At 39.0% G+C, this 13,237-nt stretch overlaps 1 protein-coding gene across 2 annotated transcripts in view; it reads right to left on the bottom strand.

Moving 5' to 3' along the window:
- ACTR10 (actin related protein 10) overlaps positions 1–13,237 on the bottom strand; it is a 36,259-nt gene that overhangs the window by 1,203 nt on the left and 21,819 nt on the right. The window contains exons 9-12 of one of the 2 annotated variants that reach the window (XM_015453830.3): positions 9,416–9,495; positions 9,260–9,333; positions 3,144–3,225; positions 1,311–1,512 (exon numbers count right to left, since the gene is read on the bottom strand). In XM_015453830.3, coding sequence (XP_015309316.2) covers positions 1,311–1,512; positions 3,144–3,225; positions 9,260–9,333; positions 9,416–9,495 — 438 coding nt within the window. The remainder of the gene's footprint in view (positions 1–1,310; positions 1,513–3,143; positions 3,226–9,259; positions 9,334–9,415; positions 9,496–13,237) is intronic. The other variant, XM_073997463.1, reaches the window with a different exon arrangement.

The following is a 13,237-nucleotide window of genomic DNA, read 5'->3' as shown; positions in this document are numbered from 1 at the left end:
TACCAATAGTCTACTGTTGACTGAGAAGTCTTACCAATAACATGAATAGTCAATTAACACATAAACAGACCAGTATCTACATATGTATTTTTTATACATTCATGACATATCTTTTTCTTAATTTTTTTGATATTTCTAGGCTACGTGGTTTGTCTGTTTTTTCCAATTGCTGCAAATCTTCAAAAATTTTTCCAACATTATTTCCTAAAAACAGCATATCAATGGACCCACATAATTCGAACCCATGTTGTTCAAGGGTCAACTGTACTTATTAGGTTATTTCCTTATTTCGGTGAAACCATCATTACTTAAAACATTTAATGAACTCAGCCACAAATACAGTTATAAAATAAAGAGACCAATTTTCATATGTGGCTCACTAAATTTGCAAGACATTAAAATAAACATTTTAAGAAATGGTAAGCCGGGCACGGTGGCTCACACATGTAATCCCAGCACTTTGGGAGGCCGAGGCGGGCGGATCACCTGAGGTCACGAGTTTGAGACCAGCCTGACCAACATGGAGAAACCCTGTCTCTACTAAAGATACAAAAAAATTAGCCGGGCGTAGTGGCGGGTGCCTATAATCCCAGCTACTAGGGAGGTGGAGGCAGGAGGATCGCTTGAGGCTGGGAGGCGGACGTTGCAGTGAGCTGAGATCGCATTATTGCACTCCAGCCGGACGGGCAACAAGGATGAAACTCTGTCTCAAAAAAAAAAAAAAAAGGTAGCATCCATCACTGGAATAAATTCATAGCTTTCACTATTTTGAGGGATGACTTTAACTAAATGAGGAAGTTAATATCACAGTGCAAATGCCAAGAGAATTAGATATAAAATTCTGACAATTAATATAATTTAAGAAAAAGTCAGCTGGGCGTGGTGGCTCATGCCTATAATCCCAGCACTTTGGGAGGCCGAGGTGGGTGGATCACGAGGTCAAGAGATCAAGACCCTCCTGGCCAACATGGTGAAACCCCATCTCTACCAAAAATACAAAAAGTAGCTGGGCATGGTGGTGCGCGCCTGTAGTCCTAGACACGCGGGAGGCTGAGGCAGGAGAATTGCTTGAACCTGGGAGGCAGAGCTTGCAGTGAGCCCAGATCGCACCACTGCACTCCAACCTGGTGACAGAGTGAGACTCCATCTCAAAAAAAAAAATAAAGAAAGAAAGAAAAAGTCAATGTTAGTTGTATTTATCAAGTGGGCAATTCTGAACCCTGAATGATTTATTCTAATATATCCATTAATAGTGTCATTCAGAGACCAAATACTATATAATCACTATATTTTAAAAGTGAAATTCTTACCTCCCAACCAGGCCACACAATTAGCTTTTGCAGGTGGAGTATGAATTCGAAATGTCTTAGTGCCAAGGGCTTTTTTATATTTTGGTTTTTCTACCAAATACCTTATTTCTGCAAGCAATCTGTGGAGAAATCCTGGCAACATAGAAGTGCCCCCTATGACTACCAAATTCTCTGCTAGTTGCTTCCTGGTGTCTATTGGACACTGTTATTAAAAAGAAAGAAAAAAAGAAGGACTTATTCTGAACTGTACAAATAATGCTTGACTGAACTTAAGAAAATATACATATTATATATACTATGATTATACATATTATTATTATAATACTACAGATTAAACAGGTGATCATTTGTATCACAAAAAGGGCCACGGCAAGGTTTCTTTCATGTAGCAAAGCAAGTATAACCACCATAAAAATACTGCCAAATATATACACAAACTTAAAAGATTTTAAAATATTTTAAAGTCTAATAGCATAGCATTTTACATTCCATAGGGTATACGGCAGTAATATGTGAGTGTTCTCACTGTCAGGGTAGCAATGATTAAGTAGGGCAAAGAGCATGAGAAGAAATAACTTCTCTTTTTTGGGGTAAGGGAAGTATGTGGAAATTTCGTTTTTCCAAGGTGTATTCAAGTGCCAGTTGTTAAGTGGGAAGATAATACTCCTAGAAAAATTATGGTTCTACATCAGTTCTCTTTAAGAGTTAGCAATGATAAGGTCCTTCAATGAATGGAGCCCTAGAGGCAAACATATCTTCCAAGGCAATGGTATTTCATGCGAAGCCCTATAATTACATAGTCATTAAAAAAAAGAGACATATTATTACCATATGTCCTGTGGAATTTAAAATTGAATACTATACAACCCTGAATTGGAAGGAACCATAAACCACACTAGGTACTAAATAAAAATCTGGTCCTGACTCTTAAAAGAATGCACGTCGCTGGGCACGGTGGCTCATGCCTGTAATCCAAGCCCTTTGGGAGGCTGAGACAGGTGGATCACCTGAGGTCAGGAGTTCAAGACCAGCCTGACCAAAATGGAGAAACTCCATCTCTACCCAAAAACACTAAATTAGCCGGCATGGTGGCACATGCCTGTAATCCCAGCTACTTGGGAGGCTGAGGCAAGAGAATCGCTTGAACCCAGGAGGTGGAGGTTGCAGTGAGCCGAGATCACACCATTGCAGTCCAGCTTGGGCAACAAGAGCAAAACTCTGTCAAAAAAAAAAAAAAAAAAAAAAGGCAGGTACAGTGGCTCACGCCTGTAATCCCAGCACTTTGGGAGGCAGAGGTGGGTGGATCACAAGGTCAGGAGTTCGAGACCAGCCTGGCCAACATGGTGAAACCCTGTATCTACTAAAAATGCAAAAATTAGCCAGGCATGGTGGTGGGCGCCTGTAATCCCAGTTACTTGGGAGGCTGAGGCAGAAGAATCACTTGAACCCAGGAGGCGGAAGTTGCAGTGGGCCAAGATCACGCCATTGCACTCCAGCCTGGGTGACAGAGCGAGACTATCTCTAAATAAATAAATAAATAAATAAGCACATGTCCATGGCACTCATTATCCTGGGGTTTGGAATGCTGTAGATGCCATTTCTCAGTGCCAAAGTAAAACTCACGAACTATAACATTTTAAAATAAAAGTTTAAAAAGTTTTAAAAGAGGACCGTATTCTGTAAAAATTAATAAAATTCAATAAGCAGATTAGTTGTTGACACATATTAAAAAATAATATGTGACAAGGATTGCTAGTTGCCTAAAATAACATTTAAAATTTTTATTTAAAGGACTGTGATAATAAAGGGAATTTTTTTGACAAGATAAAATACCTGTATAAGGGAATCCAATATTAAAGTGGCAACTGATTTCTCTTCATTATCTTGTTCAAAAAGAATTTCCACAACTGAATCTCTAATGGGATTTGAAAAAGAGAGCTTTCTGTTGGTGTCACATATTATTACACAGAATATACCATGATTTCCATTTACATAGTATTTTTAAGTACCAATACTACATTAACAAAGAATAATTATTAAAATACAAGTTGTTCTCATTTGTAAATGGAAAGGATAACAATGCCTGCCTCAGGGGTTGAGGTGAAGATGCAATAAGTTAATAGAACAGGGTCTGCCTAAATTATTAGCTGTTACTATTATTATGTATACATTTACATTTATTTTGTGTCCAATTATAACTCCCCAAACCTAAGAAAAGAAAAGAAATAGTATTCTATAATAATAAGATTCAACAAGCAGATTAGCTGGTGATACAAGAGATTTATAAGCAACCACCCCCCCCCATTTCTTTTTTAAAATAATACAAGGATCACCAGTTGCTTAGTAAAATATCCATTTTCCAATTTATTCTCAAATTAAAATAACTATTACTTTTTGGTAGCATGAGGAAGATCTTTGTGGTGATGAAAGAGTTCTATATGTTTAAAAAAATTATATATATTATATTTAAGGTATACAACATATTTTGATATATATATACACACACACAGAGTGAAGTAATTACTACATTCAAGCAAACTAACCTATCCATCACCTTCCGTAAGTAGTAAGAGCACCCAAAATCTATTCTTAGCAAAATTTCAGTATAGAATACAGTGTTACTAACTAAAGTCCTCATGCTGTACATTAGATCTCTAGGCTTATTCATCACTCACAACTACAAGTTTGTGTCCTTTGACCCTCTCCTCATTTCCTTCCCCTCTCAACTCCTAACAACCACTGTTTTACTCTCTGTTTCTAGATGTTTCACTTTTTTTTAGATTCCACATATACAAGTGAGATCAAGCAGTAATTTTCTTTCTGTCTGGCAATAGTTCTGTATCTCCATTGTTGTAGTGACTGTAGAAATCTACATATGATAAAATAACACAGAACTAACATATACTTTATGCCAATGCCAATTTACTAGTTTTGATATCATATTATAGTTATATAAGATGTTTAACCATTGGGAGAAACTGAAAGGGTATATGGAACCTCTCTGTATTATCTTTTACTACTGCCTGTTAATCTGTAGGATTTGAAAATAAGATAAAACTCAATTTTTAAGCTGGATATATTGTGCCTCCAACCCATCCCACTAGTTAAAACACTGTATTTACCAGCCTCTGGCCAGATGCAATGGCTCATGCCTATAATCCCAGCATTTCAGGAGGCTGAGGCAGTGCAGGGGAATGGCTTGAGGCCAGGAGTTCAAGACCAGCCTAAGAACTGGTCTCAGCATAGTGAGACCTCATCTCTTAAAAAAAAAAAAACAGTCTTTCTTGCAACTAGATGTAGTTAAATACCAGACAAGGAGATGGAGGCAGAAGTAATATGTCGGACTTTTTTTTTCCCTTTTGAGACAAAGAGTCTTGCTCTGTGCAATGGTGTGATCTCGCATCAGCCTCCCAGATTCAAGTGATTCTCATGTCTCAGCCTCCCAAGTAGCTGGGATTACAGGTCTGTGCCACCACGCCCAGCTAATTTTTTGTATATTTTCAGTAGAGGTGGGGTTTCACCATGTTGGCCAGGTTGGTCTCGAACTCCTGGCCTCAAGCGACCTGCCTGCCTCAGCCTCCCCAAAGTGTTGGGATTATCGGCATGAGCCACCGCACCCAGCCTATGTTGGACTTTTAATTAAGAGTTAAGCACTTTCTTCTTTCCCTTCTTAGGACTACTTGCTTGAAACAAAAACATGGTAGCTACAACTCCAGCAGCCATCCTGGACCTCAAGGACAAGGGCTACATCCTGAAGATGATAGATGGAAAGATGTTTGGGTCTCTGAGACGATAATATCATCCCTGGATGATCTACCTCTGAACTTCTTTTCTTTTAATTTCACATTTTTTGAGATAGGGTCTTGCCCTGTTGCCCAAGCTGGAGTGTAATGGCACAATCTCGGCTCACCGCAACCTCTGCATCCCAGGTTCAAGCAATCCAACAGCACTGGCATCCCAAGGTGCTGGGATTACAGGTGTGAGCCACTGTGCTCAGCCTTGAACTTCTTTTAAATGAGAGATAAACTTCTAACTTGTTGAAGACACTATTTTCAGGTTTGTATAACTGTGGCCAAACCAAATCCTAACCAATACAATACAAAATTAACTATGCACATACAGGTATAAACTCTATTTTTTATAAAATCGGGATATTATGCATAACTATTTTAAAGCGTTTAAAAATTCTTTTCAAAACAAAATCCTCTTCATGAGACTCAATCTACTAGCTAATTCTTTCCACTTCACCACTAAAGTATACTAACTGAGGCCTACAGTATGCTGAACGGGCATAGCTGGTCAGGCCCTTGCCACTATGCCTGCAGACTTCTTCCACCAGTTAAGCTGCATGCTTACAAAGATCCACTCTTCTATTTCCAAATCTTTTGTCAGCTGATTTGATATTAAAATTATATAACTTAACAATTATTACTTAACCAATGAAATATTAAGGTAGAAAACAAGTTGTTCTTTCCATGAATGTGAAAGCTTTGGAACGACAAGTTAGTTTTTAAAAATATTTGTAACATAGGTGAGACAACTGTAAAAGTCTAGAAGAAAATAACTAGATGGATTCTGTAAATAGTAGAGATGGGGTTTCACCATGTTGGCCAGGCTGGTGTCAAACTCCTGACTTTAAGTGATCCGCCCGCCTTGGCCTACCAAAATGCTGGAATTACAGGCATGAGCCACCACGCCCAGCCAACTAGATGGATTCTGTACCAAGACTGATTCCTAGTAACTTTAAGCTCTTACTGTACTTATAAAAAGAACAAAAAAGCAGGAAATCATAAATTATGATTTACTGGTTATTATAATTTTAAGTCAGAACTCTATAAGTAGACTTAGCCTCAAAGAATAGGTCTTGGAAAAACATAAATACACACAAAATTTAAGTTAAAATAAAATGTTTAGTATATGATTTTTTATAATGGTCCTTTACTTTAAATAACCCTTCTTTTGCTTTACCAACCAACTACTGGTCAGTATTGTGTCTAATTAGAAGGTTTCAATGGAACTATACCTTTTGGCAGAAACAACATGTTAGGCTGGGCACAGTGGCTCACACCTGTAATCCCAGCATTTTAGGAGGCCAAGGCAGGCGGATCACCTGAGGTCAGGAGTTCGAGACCAGCTTGACTAACATGGAGAAACCTCGTCTCTACTAAAAATACAAAAATTAGCTGGGTGTGGTATGCATGCCTGTAATCCCAGCTACTCAGGAGGCTGAGGCAGAAGAATTGCTTGAACCCGGGAGGCAGAGGTTGTGGTGAGCTAAGATTGCACCATTGCACTCCAGCCTGGGCAACAAGAGTGAAACTCCACCTCAAAACAAAACAAAAAAAAAACCACACACACACACACACACACAAACAAAACACAAAAAACACGTTAGTAAACATAAATTAATTGAGTTTGGAATGTGAGACATACTGGCTTCCTTCATTTGCAATGCATTTTCCTATTTTTTTGGAACCAACAATTCCATGTTGATTGAATTTCCTTTTTTTCTTTAAGAAAATAGAGATGGGGAGCTGGGGGCGGTGGCTCATGCCTGTAATCCCAACACTTTGGGAGGGCAAGGCGGGAGGACTGCTTGAGTGAAGTTCGAAACCAACTGGGCAACAGAGCGAGACTCCATCTCTACAAAAAAAATTTTTTTTTTTGAGACGGAGTCTCGCTCTGTTGCCGAGTCTGGAGTGCAGTGGCTGGATCCTGGGGTCTTACTCTGTTGCCCAGGCTGAAGTACAGTGGTACAATCACAGATCACTGTAACCTCAAACTCCTGGGCTCAAGTGATCCTCCCACCTCAGCTTCCTAAAGAGCTAGGACTATAGGTGTGTACCACCATGCCTGGCTAATTAAAAAACATTTCTTTTTTTTTTTTTTGTAGAGACAGGGTCTCAAACTATGCTGCCCAGGCTGGTCTTGAATTTTTGGGCTCAAGATATTCTCCCACCTCCGCCTCCCAAAGTGCTGAGGTTACAAGTGTGAACTACCAGCCAGGCACGGTGGCTCACGCCTATAATCCCAGCACTTTGGGAGGCGGAGGCGGGTGGATCACCTGAGGTCAGGAGTTTGAGACCAGCCCGGCCAACACGGTGAAACTCATCTCTGCTAAAAATACAAAAATTAGCCGGTCATGGTGGTGGGTGCCTATAAGCCTACATACTCAGGAAGTTGAGGCAGGAGAATCACTTGCACCCAGAAGGAGGCTGAAGTGAGCCGAGATCGTGCCATTGCACTCCAGCCTGGGCGAAAAGAGCAAAAACTCTGTCTCAAGGAAAAAAAAAAAAAAACCAAGTGTGAACTACCACGCCTGGTCTCTGTATTTCTTTAAATAGTTATCTTCTTCTTTAGACTGAGATCCAATAACAATCAGGAGAATATTTTAAAAAGTAATTTAATAAACATAACTTAAATAAGAGATTAAAATGATATAAAAATAGCTAGCAAAAAGTACTACATTCTTACTCTTTTGCTACCCTGTCCTACCGTCTTTAACTTCCATGTATTTATGTTCATTCTTTTAATACTTCAAGCTCTACATTAACTCAAAGCCTAATAGGATGTTCAATATGTTACATAATAATAATTTTCTGTGAATCTTCTGACCTTATATTTTACAAGGAAACTTTTACAATATAAATTTTATAAAGTTGCGTTATAAACAAATGTTATATTGTTACTAATATGATTATGTAAGTCCTTAACAACAACTTATATTGGATCATCAGACAGAATAGTCAAATCAATAAATGGCGAATTACCAAGTCCTAAAGACTGAGTATATCTGGAAAAATGCATTCTTTCTAACAAAAAGTTTTAAAGCAGGAGTCAGCAAATACGGCCTGAGAATGAAATCCAGCCACCACCTGTTTTTGCAAATAAAGTTTTACTGGAACACAGTCATGCTCACTCATTTAAATATTATCTATGGCTAATTTTGTGTTCCAACTATAGAGTTGAGTAGTTGCAACAGAGATCATATTGGCCCATAAAGCTTGAGTTATTTATTTTATTTTATTTTATTTTTGAGATGGAGTTTCGTTCTTGTTGCCCAGGCTGGAGTGCAATGGTGCGATCTTGGCTCACCGCAACCTCGGCCTCCCGAGTTCAAGCAATTCTCCTGCCTCAGACTCCTGAGTAGCTGGGATTACAGGCATGTGCTACCATGGCCAGCTAATTTTGTATTTTCAGTAGAGACTAGGTTTCTTCTTGTTGGTCGGGTTGGTCTCGAACTCCCGACCTCAGGTGATCCGCCCACCTTAGCCTCCCAAAGTTCTGGGATTCCAGGCAGGAGCCACTGTGCCCAGCCAAGCCTGAGCTATTTACTATCTGGTCCTTTACTGAAATATTTTGCTAACCCCTATTTTAAAGTGTCATACTTCCTGCCCCACTTCAAAGAATGGCTAGTTTCATGAATTGAACTAATTCTCAATTACCTTCATAAATAGAAGATAATATATTTTTTTTAATTTTTAAAAATTTAAAAAGCTGAATAGGCGGGGCACGGTGGCTCATGCCTGTAATCCCAGCACTGTTGGAGGCCAAGGTAGGCGGATCACCTGAGGTCAGGAGTTTGAGACCAACCTGGCCAACATGGTGAAACCCTGTGTATATTAAAAAATACAAAAATTAGCCAGGCGTGGTGGCAGGCACCTGTAATTCCAGCCAGTTGGGAGGCTGAGGCAGAATCGCTTGGACCCAGGAGATGAAAGTTACAGTGAGCCAAGATAGTGCCACTGCACTCCAGCCTGGACAACAGAGCAAGGTCTTGTCTCAAAAGAAAAAAAAAGCTGAATAAAATAAATCATGAATAATGAGGCTTAACAATAAACACTTAACTGTTAAAATGGCAATAGTGAAATAAAGGCTCATACAAATATTTTTAAAAGCCAAAAGTTTATTTTCATTTACTACTTTGCTCATTAAAATTAAGATCTAACCTGATTGATCCAAGGATGTGTAAAATCTTCTCTCCATCTAACGGATAGTCAACATTTGGGGGTGGGGAGGGACGCTGAAATATAAATATCATAAACGTAAGTCCACACATGTTGTAACCTTTGCAAAAAGATGCTTTTTTTTTTTTTTAAACTTACCTCGTTATTCCCATCAATATTAAATTTTGCTGCTTGGATTTTTAGTCCTCGCTTCAGATCACTTACAAAGCAAGTACGCACTTAAAGGAAGAAAAGGAGACCTTGTTATGGCTAGTTGATTACAACTGAACAGAGTGAACCTACACCCCAGTTAAAACAATTCTATTCAAGTGAACATGCTAATCATCTATTCCTTTGGATTTTATAAACCCTATTTCCATCTTTAGTTAGCTAACAGTAATTTGTTCATTAAAAAACCTGTTTTGGCTGGGTGCAGTGGCGCAGACCTGTAATCCCAGCACTTTGGGAGGCCTGAGGTCAGGAATTCGAGACCAGCTTGCCCAACAGGGCGAAACCCCGTCTCTACTAAAAATGCAAAAAATTAGCCGGGTGTGGTGGTGGGTGCCTGTAATCCCAGCTGCTTGAGAGGCGGAGGCAGGAGAATTGCTTGAACCCGGGAGGCAGAGGTTGCAGTGAGCTGAGATCGTGCCACTGCACTCCAGCCTGGGCAACAAAAGTGAAACTCTGTCTCAAAGAAAAAAACCAAAATAGAACAAAACAAAACAAAAAAACAACCTTTTTCATTGACTAAGGTGTCATAAGACATGTTGTACATTCATCTTGTATAAAAGCTCATTTTAAAAAAATCATCTTTAAAGAAACTGTTGTTTGACATCTCTTATATAAGGAGAACCACAACAAAAGTTAATTTTACCATCATAAAAAAGTAGCTATTCTAACTGAATAGTATATTTCTTTAAACCAGATTTTCTTTCTCCCTCTCTCTGATTCTTTTTAAGGGATCTTGTTGTGAAAAGATGTTACCAAAAAGAAATTGGAAAAAAAAAGAAATAAAATTAATAAATATCTTGATTGGTCAGAACACAATGCCAATTTTTTTTTTTTTTGACAGAGTCTCACTCTATTGCACAGACTGGAGTGCAGTGGCGCGATCTCGGCACACTGCAACCTCCACCGCCCAGATTCATGCGATTCTCATACCTCAGGCACCCAAGTAGCTGGGATTACAGGTGCACGCCACCATGCCCACCTAATTTTTGTATTTTTAGTAGAGACAGCATTTCGCCATGTTGGTCAGGTTGGTCTCGAACTCCTGACCTCAAGTGATCCACCTGCCTTGGCCTCCAAAAGTGATGGGATTACAGGCACGGGCCACTGTGCCTGGCTGGTACAATGCCAATTTTTGCTCTTAGTTGCAATGTAACACTCCTTAGTTTTGGGCTTTTTGTAATGATTGTTCCTCGTTAGCACACCCCAACACTACCGCTTTCTTTCTACTATATCACTTCACTTTTTGCATGTCGAAAACTTTTTCTTTTAAAAATTCTATTGCAAAGTATTTTTTATAATGAGCTGCTTAAAATTATTTCAAGGTAGTTAGGGAATACTTTTTTTAAAGTAGAGATAAAATTGATGTTAAATGCAAGAAATTCGACAACTTGGTTGTATTACTCGTAAAGCATGTTAGCCATATATATTATGAAAAGAATTATGCATAATATATATGATATAATGCATATTGATATGATATATATATTATACACAATTCTTTTCATAATACATTATGTAGTGAATTTCATTCACTAATTCAAACCACATGTGTTGAGAATCCACAATATGCTACTATGCTAGATAGTGAGCCAGGCGCTAAAGCTACTTGTATGTTTTATATTTTATTCAAGTTCTCGTGACTATCTAAGCAAAGTAAATACCTAGCCTTGAGATCTTTTATTTGTTTTTGAGATGGAGTCAAGATTCCCTTGCCCAGGTTGGAGTGTAGTGGTGCAATCTTAGCTCACTGCAACCTCTGCCTCTGGGATTCAAGTGATCCTCCCACCCCAGCCTCCCAAGTAGCTGAGACTACAAGTGGGTACCACCATGCCTGGCTAATTTTTTGTAGTTTTACTTTTATTTTTTTGAGATAGAGTTTCACTCTGTCATCCACACTGGAGTCCAATGGCATGATCTCGGCTCACTGCAACCTCTGCCTCGCAATTCAAGATCACACAATACAATGAATATGTGTATGCTGCATGTTAGTTTTTGTTTTTGTTTTCTTTTGAGACAGTCTTGCTCTGTCACCCAGGCTGGAATGCAGTGGTCTGAACTTAGCTTACTGCAGCCTCCACCAGGAGATCCCAGGTTCAAGTGATCCTCCACCTCAGCCCCTCTAAATAGTTGGGACTAGAGGTCTGTACCACCACACCTGGCTAATTTTTGTATTTTTTGTAGAGACAGGGTTTCATCACGTTGTCCAGGCTGGTCTTGAACTCCTGGGCTTAAGTGATTCACCTGCCTTGGCCTCCCAAAGTGCTGGGATTACAGGGGCCAGCCACTACACCCAGCCTGCATATTTGTTTTTAACAGAAAGGGTTTCTACTGTACATACCTTCAGCAACATGCTTTCTTCCTTTACATTATGGACCTTCTTCCAAACCAATACTCTAGGTCTTCTTTTAACAGCTACATGACATTCCTTATAATGAAGTTACCGAACTTCATGCAATAACCCTTTTTAGATGGGATGCACACTTTGAATTTTAATAAATATGCCAGATTGCTTTCCAAAAAGGTTAGTTTGCAATCCTTACTACTAATAATAAACATTCATTTTCCTACCATCTCACTAATACCAGATGTCTTTCAAATTTTTGCCAATCTGATGTCTCCCTGACTAATGGTAGAGTTAAACATCTTTTCACAGGTTGGAGGCCATATGAAAAGAAAACACTCCACATCGTCAACAATTATTATATCATGGAGGATAGAAATGGAAGAGAGGAAAGGAAACCATTTTACCTGAGATATTTCTGTATTATTTGAACTACTGTAATAAGCAGTACAAATGATTAATATTTTATAACAAATTGAAAAGAATTTAGGTAATTAAAACACATAAAAGATATTAAGTAATATAATGGAAAGCAAGATATATTTTGTAGCTGTAGCTCTAACCCTACCTACTTGTGTGACACTGAACAAATAACTTAACATTTCAGAGCCCCAACTGTATTCGATTATCTCCGGCTCTCATTTAACTCTGAAATCCATTACTGTCTAGCTATTAAGCATCCTAAATTATTAACATTAATGACATGCCAAGTATTGAAGAAGATTATATTTTAAATGTATTTTATTTCAGTGAACAAAAATACCAGAAAACCCAATTTGAACATTATCATAGAAATTCACTCTAGCAAAGTAGAAGCAATCTCACTTAGGTGAATCCAATGTACCGTGTAGTACTTTGGTCACAATTTCAGAATGTTTTAGAAAAATGTATGAAGAAAACTAGAGTAAAAAACATTATACTAATCAAACCAGTAGCTTTCTTAAGCAATTTAACTGTTCTTTCACACTGCAAAATACTAGGTTCCCTGGTAACCCTGTATACTCTATACAATTGAGAAGCTGCTTCAGTAACACATCATCACTATGCCACAGCTTCCCGAAGTGTGAAAAAAAATTGGAATTTGTACTTAAAAGAGTATCCCATAGTCTATATATTAAATACTTTTGGCCGGGCGCGGTGGCTCAAGCCTATAATCCCAGCACTTTGGGAGGCCGAGACGGGCGGATCACAAGGTCAGGAGATCGAGACCATCCTGGCTAACATGGTGAAACCCCGTCTCTACTAAAAATACAAAAAACTAGCTGGGCGAGGTGGCGGGCGCCTGTAGTCCCAGCTACTCCGGAGGCTGAGGCAGGAGAATGGCGTAAACCCGGGAGGCGGAGCTTGCAGTGAGCTGAGACCCGGCCACTGCACTCCAGCCTGGGCGACAGAGCGAGACTCCGTCTCAA

Source organism: Macaca fascicularis, chromosome 7 (genome assembly GCF_037993035.2).
Source record: "Macaca fascicularis isolate 582-1 chromosome 7, T2T-MFA8v1.1".
NCBI lineage: Eukaryota > Metazoa > Chordata > Mammalia > Primates > Cercopithecidae > Macaca > Macaca fascicularis.
This window is presented reverse-complemented; position numbering and strand designations above follow the sequence as displayed.